We start from the raw sequence: 22,269 nt of genomic DNA, 5'->3' as shown, positions 1-22,269 counted from the left end.
TTCAGCATACGAATGTACATAAGAGTGTTACATCCTAATGAATGACTCCATGTTGCTGATGACATGTCCTTCTACAAATCCCGTAGTTTTAAAATGGCGGAGCGACATGGAGACATTCATTGTCCGTGAAATATTACACATTATAGCTTTAATTAATTAATAAAGATATATATATATATATCACACTGAAACTTACAGGATAATGTATATATGTATAAGGCTCCAAAGTACAGTAGAGAATAACCATTTATACAACCAAGCTTAGTAGTAAAACATGTCAAGCCCTTTTCTTCCTTTTTATTTTACTACTTATGAGAGGTGATGTTTCTTGGGTGTACAGACATCAGGCTTGTGCTGAGGCAGAATGATAACTTAATTCAGTCTATCATCAAACGCCACACAGCTGCGCCAAGAAACAACGACTGTAAGCAAGTGATAGAACAATTACAATTTGCCTGTTCAGATGCCTGAATGTAGAGTAAGAAGAGTTTGGTCATTTAAAAATGCAATAAGTTAATCTACTAAATTTCATTTGGTGTGTGTATAGTGTTGCAACATGTTCCGGCTCACCTATAGCATCCTTGAGGTACTTATGTCCGATCAGTTTGAGGTACTCTTCTATGGCTTTGGTGGCCAGAGTGTTCTCTCTGAAGATAAGGTGTTCTCGGTCGATGAATCTGTCCACCTCGCACATCGCCATGTCGGACAGGAAGTCCTGCAGAAAGGGAAAGCTACGTTACTGCTATTCTTTTATCATCACCAGCGCAGACAAAGCTTTGTTTCCTGTACCTTGGCTTTCCCTGTACTCTGCAGTATGTGCACTAAAGCGCAGGCCACTTCCTCTTTGCTCTTCACACTCAGCACGGGCTCCAGCACGGCGCACAGGGTGCGGTAGTTGTTGGTGACATACTCTGCAAACTCTTTGTATAGCTCCATGGGCAGGATGTTCATGGTCTGGAAGCGGGATTTGAGGCGAAGTGATGCATTGATGATTTTTCCTCCTCCAACACCAGCTCCCTTTGTGAGGACGCTGGGTTGGATGACGGGGTACCACTGCTCCACGAATTGACGTCCAGTGATGCTTGAGATGGGGATGCTGACGAGTCCTAAATATGTGCTCTTTTCCTTTAAGGACATAAAAAAATGATAGTTACAATAAGCATCTGTCAAGGCATGAATTATGCATGAATGTACCTGAGAGAAACTGTTTATTTTAAAGACTTTAAATGAACTGCGTGTGAAACTAATCTCTTTTCATTAAAGAATGTTTTGAAAGAAAGTTTTTTTTTCCAGCTATGATATTCCACAACTCAATACGCTCGACTCGTTTCACATTTGGGGATGTGTCTTACTCCAGCAGTCGACAGCACTGTGCCCAATTTGTCACATTAGGTTTAAACATGGTTCTGTTTAGGTGGATTTACGCTTGTTAGAAAGCTCTGATTAACAGATGTATGACCGGTTTGTATTAACTAAAGAAAGAAATGTTTCTGTGTGCACTCATTATATTTCAGCTCAATGTGAGTCTCTCTTATTTAGCTTCTCTGGTTTATGTGTTATGAGCGTGTGGAGTGAGTGATGCCAAACAGGCAGCAGAAACACACCTGAAATTGAAAAAGAGAGCAGCAAAACAACAGTAGCTACTCTCATACTGAGCTGAAAGGAAATGAGTGCACACAGATTACATGAGAAAATGAGCTCCAGTGCAAACTCTGTCAGTGACTATGGGTCATTTGAGAATGAAGCACCAGCAAAGAAATTTCACATTTTATCTGTAAGAAACACTTAGCATCTCTTTTTCAGACACATTTTGTGCTATATTAATTATAGCCTTGCATGGCTAAAGAACATCTTAGCTAAATAAACAGCTTGAATGGCTGTCACTCTCGCTTTTGTATATGTGTGTATATGAGGCGGGTGGTTAATCTTAAAAAAAGTCTTGAATAATTCACACAAACACGAACATGCTAACAAAACGCCAAAACCTTGAATTTATCAGAAGCCGGCCTTTAAATCTATATTTACAATAAGTAGCATTACACAGGCTGTGTTCGAAACCGCATACTTCTCCTACTACTCATACTAACTTTTTGAGTTAGTATGCGGGTTTGAGTAAGCGAGAAGTTCCCGGATGCATACTAGATTCTCCGAAATGTTGGGTATGCATCATGAGGTTACTACTCATGCTCAAACTACCCAAGATGCAACGTAACTTGATGTCGCTGATCGTCATTTCCTGTCAAAACGGCAGTTTCAAGCTAGCTACAACGAGGGTAGGTTCACTTCCTGTTTTCAAAACAAAAGCACCAATTGTATCGTAATGGCTTTCCCTGTGATAAAAGGCAACGGGTATTTTATTTTGTGAAAATAACCGGAAGTGCGTTGCTCACTGCGGCTAGCTTTAGTAGCGCTGAATTCGTGGGAACAAAATTGTAAATAGCCGGTATTTTGTCAGGTTTTCAACACGTTGGGGATCTAAACGACTACTTTCTCACCTGAAAATGTTTCAAATGTTGCTAAAGTTTACAGAGTTTAGAGCTTAAGTGAAATCAGCTTCAGGCCGGCTGATTTCGGCTCGGGCAGGAGTGAAATGCATTGTGGGTAAACGCTCTGCATACTGTCTGATCGATGAGTATACTATGCAGTATGGAAGTATGCAGTTTGCAAGTATGTAGTATGTAGTATGCGTTTTCGAACACAGGCTAAGACTGTATCCCTGGTTGTTTACAACTAATTCTGAGAACAAGCCTTTTACAAACCAGCAAAACTCTATTTTTACAGCCTAAAAAGGTAAATTGCTGAAAATACTGAGAGTCTGAAGAGTGGTGAAAGGGTTGCTCGTCTGCGGTAATGAGTCGATGATTATTTCATCAATACTTGGAATTGTTACCGGCTTCTTCTTCTTCTTTGAAGCAGGCTCTGCACTTTTGAACATACTCACTGCAATTCCCCTTCCCTCAAACCCAAAATTTATTTGGGTTTAACTAACTACAACCAACATTTGAATAAAATCAATAGAAAATATGACATGAACGGATATGAAATAATCCCATAAAACATAGCAGGATGCTAATATGAAGCATATATTCAAACAATTATTCTGCCTAGGAGAAAATGAGCCTCTCTCAGACATTCGTGTGACCTCTTTCTCCGTCACCTTGCGTCTCTTCTTGTCTGTCTCCTTGTATAGATGAAGGCGTAGGTTCCGGACAGCCGGCAGATTGTTGAATTCAAAGTGCTCGCCCCAGAAAACGGTGTCGGTGCGGGGCTTGCTGGTGGTGCGTGCGTACAGCATGTCATCCAGACAAAGCTCGCAGTAGTAGCGTTTCTTAGCTGGAAGCTCACGGGCCTCTATGATCCACAGTTTGAGCACATTGTCCACCCTCCGGCTGTTGTCCTGAGGGCAGAGGAAGAGAGGTCAAACAAATTCAAATGCATCCAGTGACAGCCATTAAATAAAAAAGCTTTACTGCGAGTAGATGATGCAAAATGATGGAACACATAAAGAAACAGTAATGAGTGAGAAAAAAGACGACAGCAGGTCGGCCTGTAGAAGAACGAGAAAAAAATAGCTGGTGACACAGCGGTTTGGCTACTGTGGACGGTAGGCTGGAATTGATGAGTTGCTCTCAACTCTCGCCTTGAACACAGAAAGAAAACAGCACGACAGGCACACAAAAGAAAAGAATAATCCCCTTAAACTTAAAAAAAACACACACGAAACACACAATGCACATGTGCAGAAAAGACAAGGGACAAACGATGGTGATAATGTTTCTGTAGACAGCTGCACTTCCTAATCACGAATCACAAAGCCCGAGTTATATTTGTCATTTTCCACAGCAGATTGTTGATTGATGCTTCAGAAAACCGAAGCCGAGTCATCTCAGTTGGGCTGAAAGTCACTGTGGTTGGGTTGATTTTTACTTTCAAATCCCTAGTATGTCAGCATCATCAAGAGCTACAGATGTTAAAGGGATAGTTCGCCTCTTTTGACATGAAGCTGTATGACATCCCATACTAGCAATATCTAGTGATATCTTATGAACATTTTCTTACCCCCTGCTGCGTCCTGGGAGCAGAGTTCCAGCCTCGTTTTGGCGTTGACAAAAGTAGTCCGGCTAGTTGGCTGGGGTTTAAAAAATAAAGTGTTTTGCTTCTCAAAACAATAGGCATTCAAAAGAGTAATACATTTGCATCACAAAAAAGTTCTCAAGGAAAAAGGCAGACCTCACAATCGCTTGAACCTATTTTCTCTCCCTTTATATCACTGCGTGCTGCCGCCTGCTGACAGGCGCACCTGTAATACCATCATCTTCATCCTGACTGAAAGCGAACGAGCTAAACTGACGCGATACGACAACGAAATTTCGCGAGGGTGTCGTAATATGCAGCGTGACGATTTCGTCGGGAGTGATTCCATTGGTTCAGAAAGTACTCACTTGAAACACTGAGTTCTCTGACTCCCTTCGGCTCAGATCTTTGTGGTACGGGGGTTTGTTGTCATAAACCATCGGGTGCTGTTCCACAGTAAAGATCAGCTTCTCCTCGTCCATTATTCCCTAAGTGATGCTGAGCTGTTCCTAACTAGCTTGTCAACAGGGAGCAGCGTGTTCATTTCAACCAATAAGAACGGGACGCCGCCGCGAAATGTCGTCCAAATAGAGACAGCGCGGGCGATTTTATAAGGGGTCGGCGTCATCGCTGGACGGAGCGATGTCGCTCGCGGCATGTCAGGACAGGCTGATTGAAGAGTACGCATTCTGATCACTTTTTATCAATCGCTCGCTCGCGTTCAGTCAGGATGAGGTGTTAAAGTATGAGATGAAAGAAAAGATGAGGTGTTAAAGACGATACACATAAAGTTGAGTATCGTCTGCATATCTGTGATAATTGATGTTGAAGTTCTGCAATATCTGACCCAAAGGGAGCATATACAGTTTCAGTTTCAGTGCAATCTGTTGGTTTCCTTACCTAGGAAATTGTTTTTGAATTGGCTCTATATGAACGAATTGGATTATTTTATGAATAATTATGATTACAATTAATTGAATTCCATTTGGCTTGAATTGGACTTTATTATCTAAGTGCCTTGAGATGACATTTGTTGTATTTGGCGCTATATAAATAAAAATGAATTGAATTAAATATACAAGTTAAACAGAAGAGGGCCAAGAATTGACCCCTGGGGGACTCCACAAGTCATTTGCCACTCGCTCAGATTTATAGGCGCAGCTGTCGGCAGCAGGCAGTGATACGAAGGGAGAGGAAATAGCGCCAAGCGATTGTGAGGTCTGACTTTTTCCTGGAGAACGATTTTGTGATGCAAATGTATTACTCTTTTGAACGCATATTGTTTTGAGAAGCAAGACGCTTTATTTTTTAAACCCCAGTCAACTAGCCGGACTACCTTCGTCAACACCAAAACGAGGCTGGAACTCTGCTCACAGGACGCAGCAGGGGGTAAGAAAATGTTCATAAACGATATTGCTAATATGGGATGTCATACAGCTTCATGTCAAAAGAGGCGAACTATCCCTTTAAGTTTGCTGTTTGTGTGCTCTTTGATATCTGCTGCCAAACACACGGCATAATTAATTTGAATGTGCCGGGCATCTGGTGGCTCAGTTTTCCAGGGCACGTGCAGCGCAGCAGCGCCAGCATGGGCTCGAGTCTCTGCCTTGATATCATGTTACAGCATCCCTGTTTCTGTCAATTACAGCCTAAATCAGGGTGGAGTGGGGGTTCCACTTTTGCATTGAAAAAAAAAAAAAAAAAAGTAGAGCTCAAAGAGGGATTTTGAAGGGTCCAGAAAGTTAAGACGAATAATGATAATCCTGGTCTCTGCAGTGAGTCTTATCTCTGCTGGTACATCTGCTCTGAGATGCTCAGTGCATGTTGTGAAGAGGTAGAGGCGGGAGTGCGATTTGGAGAGGGTAACCATGAGGAATCCTGGGAGCTTCATGACTCAGCCAGGACCCCCCGCGGCCCGAGCATCTGGACGAGGCATCCAGCACGCATGATGTCTCATCTCAGACAGACTTCGGTCCCTGGTTGCTATCAGGCATGTCTCGCTTGTCTGCTCACTTTTATTGATAATGAGGGGGAGTATCGGGCAATTTTACAAAACTATCAAAGACAAATATTAGACTATTGGTGAGCCAATATGAAGAGCAGAGATTATCTGAATTTAAGTTGATAAAATCTTATCAATACACCATCTTATTTTCTTGAATAGCGCATTGATGCTGCAAAAAAATTATCATCAACCATCTTTTTCTTTGACATTTCTTCACACGAATGCTCAATGTCGGATTCTTCTAACTCCATTAGATATATAAATATGTTTATAACTGTTAAGGTGCGCTTTTGTGATATTTCATCATTAGAATTTAATTAGCTGACAAACATGTGTTTAGCAGACTGGAAAATATGAACCATTCTCTGACTGTACAGACACTTGAGGACCCTTAACTTTCAGAAGGCTTCTGATTAGATAAAACTGGATAAAAGCATTTTTAAACCTAAATTTAAAGGATCTAATTACAGCATAAACAGCTGAATGCTAAGTTTGCATGCTTAAATTTGTGCTATCCTGTTTACTCCAAATCCAACAATATTAAAGGGACATTTCTGTATTTTCAAATTGAGGTTGCTTAAAGTACTGAGGAGCAGTTTGTGTGTTTCCTGTTATAGACAAATGTTCGTTACACTCTCAGGAATGAGAATCAGGGGAGATTTCTCACATGCGAGCCAAGCTAACTGCTGATTAGAATGAGGACAGCAGCTGTGCTGCAACATGTTTGCTCTTCGGATGAAAAACATCTGTTTTGTAACAGATACAAAAGTTAAGAAGTGAAAAAATCCACAACATGTGTTTGCTCATGAAAAATATTTGAGGTTTGAGTTGGTTGGAATGGATAAAAGTTCCCTCTTTGGTTTGGTTTGTCCCTCTGCCCGGCGGTTAGCTTGGCTCGCCATCAGGAATCTGCACTGATTGTCCGAACTGAAAGCACGATAACCACTCACTGCTGCAGGTTAGACACGAACTACTCAGAAATACCTCACAATTTCAGCTGAAACAGGTGTTTTTACTCGATGGAGGCATTGATTTGGAGGATTTGATTTACTGTACATACCCCGTACAGCTAGTGTGGACCGTGTGAGAGAAATCTTGGGCGCAGGAAGGCTTATGACCTTGTGAGGTTTCTGGGTAAAAAATCAGGATGGTGTCTGTTTTGTAAAGTTTGGATCAGCATCTTGCACCGGTGGCTGTGGCGATCCTCGGGTGGAGGTTCCTATTCACTTTCCCGACTCCACTGAGGTCACTTTGTTCCTTGCTGATAAAGCTTATAGTTAGGGATGTTTCAGGATCACCTGAGCCATAGTTAAGCTGCTATAGGCCCAGACTGCTGGGGGGCCTCATCTGTCACACCTTTCCTCACTTTACTCTATTTTTCCCCTTTTTAATTTCTCAAATGATATTATGTACATGTGACATTATTGTGGTCATTAACTGGTGTTTCCCTGTTCCAACAGATATCCTTTGAATGGTGTTACAGTGTTTTTTTTCCCCTCTTTTCTGTCTTCTCAAACCCCAGCTGGTGGAGGCGGATGGCCACCCTTCCTGGTTCTGGTTCTGCCAGAGGTTTCTTCCTGTTCAAAGGGAGTTGTTCCTCTCCACAGTCGCCTCAGGCACCACAGGACGGGAGATTGGACTGAAGACAAGTTTCGGTGCAATCTGTTGGTTTCCTTAGCTGGGAAATTGTTTTTGAATTTGCTCTATATGAACGAATTGGATTATTTTATAAATAATTATGATTACAATTAATTTAATTCCAATTGGCTTGAATCGGATTTTGTTATTTAAGTGCCTTGAGATGACATTTGTTGTATTTGGCGCTTTATAAATAAAAATGAATTGAATTGAAATTGAACTTTCTGGGTCTCACAAGTTGAAGCTCATAGAAAGAAAAGCTTAATCTGATCATCTATGAAATATACTTGAACATGTCTGCCCTTTTCCAAACTCCTCAGACAGTTCTGTGTCACAAAACATGTCTTATCAGATTACTCACACTGACGAATGCTTCTCTTAAAAAGGTCTGCAGACGCTAAACTTCTGACACTCAATCCTAGTTTTCTTTTCATGTTTTTCTCTTCTCCTTCAGTATCCTTTGGTATCAGCTATCGCAGACACGCTGGGCCGGTAAACATCAACCTGCTGAGCACAATTTATTGAAATCACATTATCTGATTTGTGGGTTTTCGAAACACAGCAGTTTGGAACCCTCCACCCTGAGAACGTTACCTTTTGTGCAGCTTTAATATTTGCTGGGGGATGCTGCTAAATAGCTCAACACAGACACACACAGACAGGAGGATGGAGTTCACACAGAGAAATGAAGCGGTGCGCTCTTACTGAAAACAAACAACAACGGGAGACGGGGAGGAGAGAGAGAGACACACAGACAGAGGGATCATCCTTTTTTTCTTCCTCTACCGCATCCCTTTCTCTCCCCTCACCTTGTTGGGCTTGACAGCTCTCTGCAGGTTCTCGATCCATTTGTCTCTCTCTGCAGCTGAGCGACACGCAAAGCACTTGGTTCCCGATGAAGTTGTCACCTGAGGTTATAGCCAATGGTAAATGCAACAACCACAGCCATTAGTCACCATGGAGACTGCAGCTAAGGCGACCAAAACAATGTCTTGCATTCACTCTCGACCTCTGTCATGTTCCGCTAATGAAAAGCTGAGAGAGCGAAGCCTCGTTTCAATGTCTTCGCTCTGTCTCGCTTTTCACATGTTCATTTAAAAGAAAAGAAAAAAACATCTTTTTCTTGTCAGCTTGGAGCATGTTTGGTGCCGTTAACTGTTGTGCACCGTGTACTCTGTGGTGAGCATCTCACCTCAAAGCAGTACTCCTGTCCCAGGATGCTGGAGTGGACAGGTTTGATGATGGCGTCCTCGTCCAGAGTGAGGTCCAGCGCCTCGGCAGCACTGCTGGGAGACAGCAAGGACTCATGGGAGTGGGACTCTTTGAAGCTCTTCATCAAACGGGTCCTGGGAGAGCAATAGTTTGTTAGATGTGGAGAGGGGAGAGGAGAGGGGGGGGCTCTTTTATGGAAAGCAGCTTCGGATTCAGCAGAACAAACTACAGGGAGGCCCTTCATGTCAACGGGTAGATGTAAATGATAAAATAAAATACCGTGCTGCTGAATAAGTACCACAAAACATGAACAATTTCTACACTAATCCGTCAAAACTGGACGTGGCACACGTGTATAATCCATTCAGAGTGAATAAAACCTTTGTATACTTGCCTGATGCAACGTGACTCAGACACTCAAAGGAAAAATGTATGTAGAGTAGAAAGAAATGAATAAATAAAGCCAAATGTTAGGATGTCCCAGTTTCCATTCCATGTGCTCATGTGGATCACATGTAGATAGATAGATAGATAGATAGATAGATAGATAGATAGATAGATAGATAGATAGATAGATAGATAGATAGATAGAGACTTTATTGATCCCGAAGGAAATTCGAGCATCCAGTAGCAAGACATAATAAAGAAATAAAAATGTTTACATAAAGTTTTAGTGAAAAACCTCAGGGTTATGGAGGTTATAAAGCTTTAAACAAGTCTTTAAGGGTTTTATGTGTTGATGATATCTAATGCCAGAAAAGATATAATTGAGTGAAAACTGTTTAATGTAGTGAACAAGGAGAGAAATGTCCGATCAATCCTGGAATATGCTCATATCATCAGGAAAGAAAAACAACTATTAACAGAATCCCTCTTTCTGTATCTTCAGACTTTTGAGCACAATACTTCGCTGAACCTGAGCCTGACCGACTAAAGCAACCTCAGATCACACCAGCGCACCCACATGTTTGTGCAGGAGGAAATGAGCATGACGGGTGCAACACTTCCCTGCTCCTCTTCTTCTGATGTCAGGCTACCTAAATCTGAACTCATAGGACCACGAGACCCTTTTTCCATTGCTCCAGAGGTCAGTCTTTATGCTCCTTAAAGGGAGACGTTTTTACTTTCACCTTTTAACATTTGATGTACGTTTTACTGGAAAATTTCTTTGCTCAGTTGCTTTGTTTGACCAATAATTTGATCGTTCTGAAACAGATTAACATCTTTTCCGTGTCTTCTAACCTGCTTGCTTAAGGAATGAGAAGTTTAATAAAAGTGTTGCTCGCTGAAACATATGTGAGGAACTAGTTAAATCTAGCTGGTGACCTTTCAAGTCTTTGAAAGCTGCGCTATATAAAATTATCTCAGTGTCCGAATGCATAAATACACAGATTTAGCTTTTGTGACTCACTCTTGCTTTGCGGTAAGAGTGGGCTGAGGAGGAAGAGCAGAAGATCCGCCTGAAAAATATGGAAAGTCTGAAACTATCTGCTCTACACTGTTGGATCGGGCTACGAGGCATGGACAGAAGGATGCAAAAGCTCATTAAAACACCATTTACAATGAAAATGATTCGAGCTTATATACACAATCAAATGGATTTCAGTTTTCATAAATTCTATTATGTCAGGAAACCTAAACCTAGCTTTTCCTCCACATTCAAAACTGTGCAGACAACAGCATCCTTAATCCTGCTACATACATATGCAAACACCTCGCACTGAAAAGTGAGCAACATCTCTGTTAAAGCCCATCCATCCCGCTCGCCTCCTCACTCCCACGCACACATGCATGCACATAAGCGGCTGACAGACAGTCACATAGCTTCCACAGACACATGAAGACATGATGAGTCTAACCAGAAAGAGAGGAGCGCCGGTCAGGTGCGACGAAGCCGAGAGAAGGGGGACGGAGATGAGGAAAAACTAAAGACAGAAAACACTCTGAATCGTCGACTCTGCGTCTGCCTCTCCCCTGCATGCACTCACGCTGCTTTTGTCTATATTCAATCATAACGTTCATCAAGAGAGCGCTGATTACATGTAGAGAACCGGGGAGAGAGGAACTCAGAGAGCGGGGGAGAGATAAAAATAGACCCAAAGGAATGAGTCAGATGGAAGGGAATACAGAGGAGAGGAGGGAAAGAGTGGGGGGGAAGTCATGAGAAAAGGAAAGAGTGAGAACAATTGGGTTGAGAAAGTAAACCTCTCAGTGGAAATCATGTTCATTATGTAAACAGTGCATCCTTTGGAGAGGAAGAAAGCGGAATATGGATTAGAGGAGAGAAAGCTGAGGGGAAAGGAGGATGCGTGAGAGTTGGGAAGCATGAAGGGATTGAGAAGACAGCAGGAGGGCTGGAGGTAAAAAAAAAAAAGGAAGAAATGAAGAGGTCTATGCCAGGTCTCAGTGGAGAGACTTGAAAAAGACAAGGCTGGAAACGTGCACATTATTTCTAACACATCATGACAGATGAACCACACACTTGTGAAGAAAAATCAGCGGCGATGACAGGCTGGAAACAACGATATAGAGACAGGGGAACAGGATTGGTGCTTTGATGCAGAAAACTAAGGAGTAAAAGCAGGGCTGACAACAAACACTGAAGAGTTAAACTAAACTTAAATCAAATAATTACCATCTTATCATAAAGGTCCAGCCGCTTGTATAAAAAATTGCAGCTGCTGTCTCAAACTGAACATAAACGATAAGGTTTGACAAATGTTGATGCTAAGATGCTAAATGAAGGTTTAAAAACAAAACATTTTGTCATAAATTAAGACAGAATGGGTTTGGGATGCTCAAAATGATAATAATCTATATATAAAATGATATGATCATAATATAATTATACATAATGATAACAATGCAAACATGCTTATTCCAGTAGTTAAATAATCTCCTGAAAACTAATTTGGCTTCTTCAAAAATGCAATATTTAGAAGTTTTAGACATCTTTACATTGTAATTTTTTATTGTAAATTGTTATTTAAAATGTACTCTTTTGGTAATTCTCCTTTCTTTAAAATAAAAAATTCTCATTGACTTTAACAGGCTTGAATAGAATGGGATTTACATCTCCACCTGCCATAAAAAAATGAAAGCTATGAAGAGAAGTTAGCCAGTGGCTAATAAGAGCTGGCTAGCCGTTAGCTTGGCCATGAATCAGCCTCGAGCCCCCAACTTGTGCCAACTCCTCATTTCTTTAGCTTTACAGCCCCATCACACAATAACTCTGGACCAGCTCTTCCAATCTTTTCCATAGAACATAGGCTCTCTGTCCTCACCTTTCTAAGGTTGTAGGTGGTCAAAGCTAAAGCCAAAGCTAGTGCCCAACTATAGCACTGATAGCTAATTTAGCTAATGGTTAATCCTGTAATCTTGTAAATATACATGGTTTACTGACAGGAGGGAAAAGGATGACTGACTAAAAACTTCTATTTCACAAAAACACAAATGCTTCGAGGCAGAAAATCCAAAACTAGTTCATTACAGATTTCTAGGAGCACGATGGAGAGCAATGACCAGACCTGGGCCCTCATTTATCAAGCTTTCTTAGGAACAGATCTGTGCGTAAAGCGTGCGTGCGATCATTCCTGAGCAAAGTGTGGGATTTATGAACATGTACTTGAACTTAGAAATGTGCCTTAATCTACGCACAGCTTTGACCATGCTTACGCACATTGCCTAGTGGTAGAATTATGAAACTGCAAATGGTGTTGATTGCTGCACAGGGGAATATTACAATGTTCATTGTTGCAATTGTTGCATTACAGTATGTCTGACGGCATTTGGGTCCGTGTAGCCTTTGCAATTCCAAAGCACGGTGCATTAGACCTACCTGGCGTTCATTGCATTTCATTCAGAGTGTAACTATAATTGTTTCACCAGAAGACCTGACAATAATCAGCCTAGTTTAATTGATATGGGTATAAAAGGCACACGTAGGACATGCCATTCAGAACGCAACATGGCCCATCTTGCATTGCTTGAGGATCTGGAAAACCGTGCGCTACGGAGGGAGCGCGTGTTTAGGGAGCGTGCAGATTTATTGGCAGAAAGTAGTGAGTGGCTTCTAAGCAGGTTCAGATTTCCAAAACATACATTGCTCGACCTCTGCCGTGAATTGGGGCCATTTCTCGAGCGAGAAACTAAGCGCATGCAAGCCAGACCTGTGCATATACAGGTGCTGTCCGATTCCTTTATTTTGCAGAACAGCTCCGTGGGCCTTCGTTTACAAGAAGGAGCTGTTGAAGATGGATAGCTTATTGGTGAGTGTTGCGCAGCATGTTTGCAACATTGGTTATATGTATGGTCAGTGTTCGAACTACGGGGGGACTCGGGGGATCTGAGACCCCCTGAAACTGACACGAGACCCCCCGAAAATATGATTCGGGAAATGTTGAGGGGTCTCTAAAATATTGGTAAAATGTGATTTCCCCTAATGAGTTATGATTGCAGACGCGATGCGTGTGGAGGTGTGGAGCCTGTGTGCGTAATTGGCATAAAGCTGTGCTGTCCGCCGCGTATGATTCTGTATTGCTTCTCATGTGTTTTCGAGATCCGCGCTCTGAGTCGAGCGCAAGCAAGCAAGTTCCGGTGGCTTTTAAAGGGAATGTTGGTGCCATATATGGTTAATTGGGGGCGTTCCATGATGCAAATTAGATTGTGCCTGCGCAAGGTGAACTGGCAGGTGTGGTATTTATCATTGCAGATTACCTACCAGTGTGCGTACGACCTGTGTAAGAACGTTTGATGAATGCCGATTTTTTTTGTACTTGGGCATATTCTAAATTTCACTCATACGACAGGATTTAGAAGGGATTCTACGCACTAATGATAAATGAGGGCCCAGGAACCAAGAAGACAACAACACCGACAAGGATTTTGCAATGAATCAAGGAAACAAAAAGGGAAGAAATACTTAGGGAACTAATCACAAATGCATGGCAGGCGTGTGGCAATCAGTTAATCAAGACCAGATTAACAAGGACAGGAAGTAAAACTGAACAGATCCACAAAGGTACGAACTCTTAAAATAAAGGGAAAACAAAGCAGGAAGTGAGGCTAACTAAAGTAAAACCTATTCCAAGTTAAAACAAAGGAACAAAGAACGCAACCAAAGCCATAAACAACGACATCTTAAAATAATTACAGAACTTAGAACGACATTTTAGTAAAGAGTTTCAGGAAAGATTGCTAATTGGTAACTGGTGGATGGATGGGATCACCCTTAATTTAGCAGATTTTCTGTCATTAGCATTGCTCAAATGATTTAAAAACATTGACCTGGTGGTAAAACCAGAGAAAACAGCAAATACAAAAAGCCTAATTCATGTCAAGTCTGTCTGACGGTTGTTTGGACTTTTCTCAAACAACCCGTGGGTCGTGGAACGGGTTCTGTTTGTATTGGACTCGATTGTTGTTGTTAATCTGTTTGTCTCATGAACACTATTAGAACAAAGTTAACTTTCAATGACCCTCTCTGAGTAAAGTCTGTGGAAAGCATTCTGATATTAGCTTGATGTTAGCTTTACCCGTCACTGGTTTCAGTGCAATAATGTGCAAAAATGAGCATCCCTGCAGCTTTCGCACACTCAGAGGCAGAGGTGGGTAGAGTAGCTAAAAATTGTACTCAAGTAAAAGTACTGTTACTGCAGAATAATATGACTCAAGTAAAAGTAAAAAGTATTCATCCAAATAATTACTTGAGTCAGAGTAAAAAAGTGCTCGGTGAAAAAACTACTCAAGTACTGAGTAACTGTTGAGTAACGTCTGATTTATTTGTTAACACAAGCATTCAATCAGACAGACAAAAACACTAAATAATCATCTTTAGGAGTTCATCCAATTGATAAAATAAATTAAAATGAATGAATTAATTACAAAATAGCCTAAATTAAAATAATCCAGGTAAATTCAAGAACTTCAATAAAAAATAAGAGACTTAGGAAATGTTTAAAACATATGTAACCCATATGTAACCTAATAAACATTTGCCTATCCATGGGGGAAAAAAACATGTTTCCTCAAGTTAGATGTTGAGTTTCTGCTGAAATGTGCGTTTGTTTTGGTTGACACAGAAGACACATAATGTAGCTGCTGTTTCTCACTCTTTGTAAGGTAAACATGCTTTCAGTATGAGGCCTCGTCTGCGTCTTCATTTCCCACCGTTGGTTCTGACATTTTTCATCTGTTTCTTTGTTTGTTTGCTACGACTGCTAATGCTAAAGCTAACCCGTCCCGCCGCTGAGATTGAGTATGGTCATGTGACCAGACTGCACGGCTGCGTCTGATTGGTGGAACACAGTCAGGTGGTAGAGCCTTTGGGGGAAGTCTCTCTCTCTGTCAGAATAAAACATTAAAATGAGGCGTACGCGGGGGGATAAAAATAATGAGGCGTAGAATACCAAAGAGGTAAGAAGAGAAGTAACCAGCTCATTGTAGCCTAATGTAGCGGAGTAAGAGGACAGTTTCTGCTGCACAAATCTACTCAAGTAAAAGTAAAAAGTATAGTGATTTTAAACTACTCCTAGAAGTACAATGTTTTCAAAACCTTACTCAAGTTAATGTAACTCGTTACTACCCACCTCTGCTCAGAGGCACCTTAACACCAGTGTTAATGCAACCCATGCAGCAGACAGCTAAGCTCTCCCTCGATAAAACAAATGAAAACACAACTGTAGTCGAGCCCCTGATAGGGAACAACCTCGACCTTTACAAGGCTCTTCATTATTTCATCTGTTCTGTCTCATTGAACCAAATGGGAATTATAAAAGCCAAAATCTTCCCAAATCATTATGGGCAGATACGATGGGTGGAGACGTACTTTTTACAGCTGCGGCACACTCTAAACTAACTATCCAGTGAGACGAAATGATAACTGGGAAAATTAAATCAATTAACGAGCATTAAGGTTTTTAATTGTAATAGTTTGCTGGTTTTTCCCCCTTTTTAAAACATTTACCTGAACATCTTTAGGATTGTTAGACTAAACAAACCAGCAGATGTCACCCTGGCCTTTAGAGATTTTCTAGGAAGTCTAAAGACTGAGGATAAAGACTGAGGTCAGCTTCTTTTCTGATAAAACACTTCATGTGAAAAAGCTAAAACTCTAAATCTAACCGATGCTTTCATCAAGGAAATTAGCCACGTCTCTCCTGTGCTGCTGTGCCTGAGGAATCTCAGCCCTGCTACGACCATGCTCAGGATACAGAGGAGGTATAATTAAGCAAATCTCCCACTGACTCATTATGGTCTGCACAGCTGCCATATGGCTGTCTGCTGGTTGCCATGGCAAAAGAAGAGTTTTTTCAGCGCCCTGGCAGAGACACAGTGATGACGCTTCAACTGTTTCCATCCTAAGTGAAGAGAAGAAGACCCTACAGCACAGGCGGATGGACGGAGATGCAGATAAATAGAGAAGTAGATAAAGAGGTTTGAAAACTGAAAGGTGGAGCGATAGATAATACAAATGTAGAGATGAAATGTTTAAACTGCCAGCAGTGCTGGTCTTTTTACAATAAAAGATAAAGGTGGTGCTGAGGGTGCCATCTCCTGGTGAGTCAGCTAAAAACAAAAGCAGTCTTTTATTCTTTACGTCGTGCTTTTTCACCCCTTTTAATCTCTGTTTATCTCAGTTTTTAGCTTTATTGTTGTGGATTTAAACAGCCCAGTCTCACATGAAAACACGTGTCACAAAAAAAGAACGAGTGAGACGGCTGCCTGCTGTTTTTCTACAGGATTCAGGTGATCTGATGTATTTCGTCAATATTTTAAGTCGAACCAACTGAACCACATTTTATTGTGACAACAAACTAGAGAAAGCAACGTTGAATGTTTTTTCATCATATAATAGTTATGCAATAATATCAAATTGCAGGACAGTTTGAGTGATAATATGCAAAGAAAAACACAGTTGTGTGACATTTTTCAAGCTTTAAAGGGATAGTTCGCCTCTTTTGACATGAAGCTGTATGACATCCCATATTAGCAACATCATTTACGAACATTTTCTTACCCCCTGCTGCGTCTTGTGAGCAGAGTTCCAGCCTCGTTTTGGCGAGCTTGTTTCACCAAATGACAACAAACAGAGGATTAATTGGGATTTCCAGATTTTACTTTACATTATAATTAATCTTGCAAAGGGTAAAACCTAACAGCCGCGCCTGTTACGGTGTTTGCTGCTCGGTCTACACAGCAGGCAGTGATACGAAGGGAGAGAAAATAGCGCCAAGTGACTATGAGGTCTGACTTTTTCCTGGAGAACGATTTTGTGATGCAAATGTATTACTCTTTTGAACGCATATTGTTTTGAGAAGCAAAACGCTTTATTTTTTAAACCCCAGCAAACTAGCCGGACTACCTTCGTCAACACCAAAACGAGGCTGGAACTCGGCTCACAGGACGCAGCAGGGGGTAAGAAGATGTTCATAAATCATGTTGCTGATATGGGATGTCATACAGCTTCATGTCAAAAGAGGCGAACTATCCCTTTAATAATGCAGCAGTAATGCAAAGTGAAGCCATGTTACAGATGTTTTTAGGCCAGATGTGAGCATCACAATTTTATTAGCAGCTATTTCGAAACTGCTGTTTTCTGCTGCGGACAAAGATAGATCTGACACATCCTGGTGTGAAACCGTGATGGTGTGAAACCCAACATGACTGCATGAAATCACTCACACACTCATACTCACTGACCTGTCTTGGTCTGAACTGTGGAAGCGGGGGATCATGTTGCGGAAACTGCTCGTTCGGTCCAGTTTGGGCTGACTCTTGGCCCTCTTGATCGAGCCCTTCAACCTTCTACTGAGGAAACTCTGGAGCGTGGCGAGGAAACAGAGAAACGAATGGAGAGGGAGGGGGACGACATGCGGGCACGAAAATACGGTGGAATACGACGGGAAAGATGAGTGATTGAGCCGTGAGAAGAGGACGCAGGAGTCGGGGATGGTTTGAGATGACCGTGAGATAAACAAAGTCAATGTAATTTGTATCAGATGTAGTCAGATGTGACACCAAAATCCAATGGGAACAAACAAAAAAATGAAGGACATGATGCGTTGTGGGGAGAGCACACAGTATATTTATTACTGACAAGAAATCTCACTCCTGCATATGTAACTGCAGTGCTGCCATAGATCCTGTAGTGGGCAGTGGTGAGCCACACAGTCCAGAAAGAGGCGCTGAGGTCTCACACGTGGATGCAGATTGTTCTACATGAGCTTTCTTACAGGATTAAGTCATCAAACAATGCATTTGTTCATTGATAATGAGGAACATTGTTCTGAATTAATAACATTCTACAGTCCTACACAGGGGTAAACAGTACTGAGCAACCTGTCAAACGTAGAAAATGAACATTTAAATACATTATATTAAGCAAATATCAAGTGAATATCTGCTCTGAGCTCCTTTCTCCTCCAGCACAGCCTGAACCCTCTCAGACGAGCTTTCTGTCCTTTCTTTAAGGAGTCTTCAGGAATAGTTCTCCAGGCTTCTTGAAGGACATCCCAAAGCTCTTCTTTGGATGTGGGCTGCCTTTTGTTCCGTTCTCTGCCAACATGATCCCACACTGCTTCAATAATGTTGAGCTCCGGGCTCTGGGGAGGATTCATCCCTCCATCAGACCTGCTGCCACTGATTTTCAGCCCACTTCTTGTGTCCTTTGGCACAGCTCAGCCTTTTCTCCCTGTTTCCCTTCCTTAAGAACGGCTTCTTGACAGCCACCCTTCCATGGAGCCCATTTCTGATGAGGCTTGGGCCAACAGCAGATGGATCAGCTGAAGCTCCAGATGCATCTCTCAGCTCCTGTGTCAGGTCTTTGCTGGATGTTTTCCTCTTTCTTAAGGACATCACTTTCAGATCCTGTTCATCTGCTGTAGATAGTTCTTTAGGCCTGACACTTCTTCTTCTGTCCTCCACTTGTCCAGTTTCCTCAAATGTTTTAAGGTTTTCTCTAATGTGTAAAAATATTACTGGTTCATCCCTTTAAATAGGTTTCTTTTTTAATGCTTTCATAGGTCAGTGTTAAGTGGCTTAACAAACAAAGTCCTCTGAAAATAGTCATGAACAAGGACTGAACTCAGTGAAAAAGCAGCCGATATCCAAAGAAGACCTTCAGAAAGCCTGGAGAACTGTTGCACAAGACCACTTTAAAACATTACAGGAAAGTCTAACGGCTTGGAAGCAAAATACGAAGAAATGAGGGGTGACTCAGAACTTTTAACAGCATATTAATAGTTTTAGGACACAGTTTTAGAAGTTACGTCACTAAGATGGCAGGAAATTATAAAACAACACCGGAAATCAATTAAACTTTTCCCCCAGAAATTTAACATTGTTTTTATGTCTCAATCCACAATCTAATTTTAGCTGTATATTCAGCTTCAAGTGGCACCTTCATTTCTTTTGTGTTCTGCATCACTGAGAATAATAGTCAGCAAAAGCACACTCAAAACTCAAGCATGTTTTTATGGCTGCTGCGTGCTTTGTTTTCCCGAATGAACACAATACCTACGAGAGTGCTGTGTGGTTATGGGATGTGTGGCACGACGTGGTCTGTAGGATCATTTAATCTTCTGTGGAGCAGCTCAGACGAGCTGGAAACCTGCCTCGCTGTTAAGCCTGATCAGTTCTTACTGCAGCGTCCGGTCAGCGAGAAAATAACAGAAAGACGTGACAACCGCGCTCAGTTCTTCGACCTTTATGGTCGAATTAGGGCTGCGCGTTTTGTCCTGAAACAGGACGAGCACAGGTGCATTCCACTCAGAGGAAGGTCTGCAGCTTTGCATGTTAAACAACTACCCAGCATGCATAGCTGCACAACTTGCTGAAGTATTTGTTAATATATCATCATCCCACTATTCAACAAAGATGATGTATTTTGAACATTTCCGTGCATGTTTTCCTAGTTTGAATATTTAAATGCTGAAAAAGTAATTACTATTCGTGGAAAAAAAAGCATCTGATAGCGCCATCTTGCATTTTCAAACTCATTTTCTCAGGCCAAAGTTAAAAGAATGGCATCATTATATTTGCAGACCACAAATATGACATTTCCAACCTGTTTTCACGGTCTAAACCTTTAAATATACGCTGTGAAAGTCAATTTCAAGTTAAAATGTCCCAAAATGAGCATGAAATATCATATTGTGTTGAGTATTTATTTATTTTTTTGTAATCTTCCACTTAAAGAAGCTTCTCCCAGCCAGGTTTAAGGTGCAACCTGAACACTCAGAGATATCGTTCACACACCTTTGGCATAACAGCATTATTCGGTGGGAGAGCGACTGGAGGGAAATAACACCTTGTCATATGGCATGAGTCAAATGGCTTTGAAGCCTGTCTTGAGGATATGACTAAAGGCTTGGCTCCATCTGCTGGTTCCAAGTTAATAGCCTGCATGACTAAAGCTGATTTGATTAGCCGCTCCGTCTGACACTTTAAGTCTCAAAAAGTAAGAAAGTGTTCCACGCAAAAAGGGAGAAAAGAGGCTGAACAAAAATAAAGGGCAGCAACAGGAGGCGGTTGGAAGAATTGATCTTTTCTGGGATCAGGCTAGAGTTTATCTCAGGAGTGGACAGTTGTCTATTAACTGTGGCTTCATCATCAATTAACCGTAATTATTCTCTTACTTAACTTGAGTATTTTAAGCTGTTTGATGCTTTTACAACACAAAGATTTTACAGCTTTTAAGGTGTCATACTTTCTGCACAACTAGCAGTAAAAAGGCAGTAATCCTTTTAGTTACAGCGGCTCATTTTGCCCTTATGCTGTTTTGCATGTGTCCTAATTTCCCCTCATCTTTAGAGCAGAGAACAGGTACATTTTCAGGAAAAAAGCAAAGTAAAAGCAAAGAGGAAGGATCCTCTGAGACAGCCCTTTTCAGCTAGCAAGGTGACATTTTGTTTCAGGAAAGAAAGTTTTTTTTTGCCTTTCAGACTAAAGTCAGGGATCAAAAGTCTTCCAAAACTGCAGCTGACACGATTGGCTGCATGATTGTGTTTGTGGCTGGAGGGGGGGGGGTTCAGGCATTACTATAACCTCTGTGCAAAGCAACAAGCTTTGGGGATTTATTTCCGATATTTTAATTTCATTCCGTGAGAGTTGTGTAGAAAAGAGCAAACACAAATGTTTCCTGCCTCTCCTCTGTGCTTATCCCATCAGAGAACCTGAAATATTGATGAAAAAAAGACACTCATCTCAGCCACGATGAAAAAATGATGCAAAACAAAAGCTCTGACATGGCCGAGCCAAATTGAAGCTTCGCATTTCCTCTAAAGGATTATCTGGCCTCTGCAGTTTTCAAGTGTGCGGAACATTCTTCCCATTTTTACGTGAAAGGGCAGCAAATACTTCCCTCTGCAGGGAACAAAACAAGTTCTGCCATTTTGAGAGACACTAACAGTGAGCAAAACACCAGCAGAAATAATGGAAAGGGGAAAAAATCTCATTATGTTCATCTTTGATACCTTTTGATGCCTTTTCACTGCCATGAATAAAACAATAAACCTATTATTTCTGTTCCTTTCTCCATTTTTAACTCAGGTTGTATATATGTCATAGAAAAGGGGACACGATGACCCCAGAGCTAACGGTGACAACACATTTTAATACTGCCCGCCTTTGCTGACATTTAGGAATCTTCCCATGTGTTTGCTGTTTTTGCTCATTTCCTACAAGTCACATTTACTTTGCATCACGATTTAAAAGGCAAGCCGCTCTTACAGATTCCTGATAAATTGTGTTTTTCATTCAATTCTAATTAGTTTGTTTCATCATTATCTTACAACACTAATTTAATTGAAATAGCGCATTTTAAAAAGCACGTTATAATAAAAACAGGCCGCTGAATAAAAACCCATTGGTTAAAAATAATCTAAAGATGCAAACATTTAAATTTACTGAAAAACAATGATGCACAAGCTCTATTTTAGCATAGCAACGGGCTATTATTAGCATAATCCATTTTGTTCTTTTTCATTAATATCTGTGTGTGCGGTCATTTTCTCATTTTGTTGACGCTTTAACCTTTGCTTCTAACGGATTTTTTTATTTTCTTCTCCACTGTAACACATGAAAGAACAGCCTGTCAACATAGTGTCCATTAGAGCATATATAATAATTGGATAATTGGATAATTATGGCTGACTGGAACGGTAAGAAAGTGGTTTGATTGCAGTTTGTGTTGTTGTCCACATTCTACACAACATAGTTTGAAAAAGCTCGCTGTGGTGCTGACATTAAATGCTTCTACCAAGTAAATTCTAGGGCTGAGCAATTTTATCGATACTGCGATATATATCGATATTTTGTTTCCCGATAAAGTATCGATTTAT

At 41.2% G+C, this 22,269-nt stretch overlaps 1 protein-coding gene across 6 annotated transcripts in view; it reads right to left on the bottom strand.

The window, feature by feature from the left end:
• syngap1b (synaptic Ras GTPase activating protein 1b) overlaps nt 1-22,269 on the bottom strand; it is a 230,972-nt gene that overhangs the window by 41,138 nt on the left and 167,565 nt on the right. For all 6 annotated transcript variants that reach the window (XM_075466269.1, XM_075466264.1, XM_075466267.1 and 3 more), the window contains 6 exons: nt 17,630-17,748; nt 8,910-9,063; nt 8,527-8,625; nt 3,158-3,397; nt 790-1,125; nt 571-715 (listed from right to left, as the gene is read on the bottom strand). In XM_075466269.1, the coding sequence (XP_075322384.1) occupies nt 571-715; nt 790-1,125; nt 3,158-3,397; nt 8,527-8,625; nt 8,910-9,063; nt 17,630-17,748 (1,093 nt within the window). The remainder of the gene's footprint in view (nt 1-570; nt 716-789; nt 1,126-3,157; nt 3,398-8,526; nt 8,626-8,909; nt 9,064-17,629; nt 17,749-22,269) is intronic.

This window comes from Odontesthes bonariensis, chromosome 5 (genome assembly GCF_027942865.1).
Source record: "Odontesthes bonariensis isolate fOdoBon6 chromosome 5, fOdoBon6.hap1, whole genome shotgun sequence".
In the NCBI taxonomy this organism is placed as follows: Eukaryota; Metazoa; Chordata; class Actinopteri; order Atheriniformes; family Atherinopsidae; genus Odontesthes; species Odontesthes bonariensis.
This window is presented reverse-complemented; position numbering and strand designations above follow the sequence as displayed.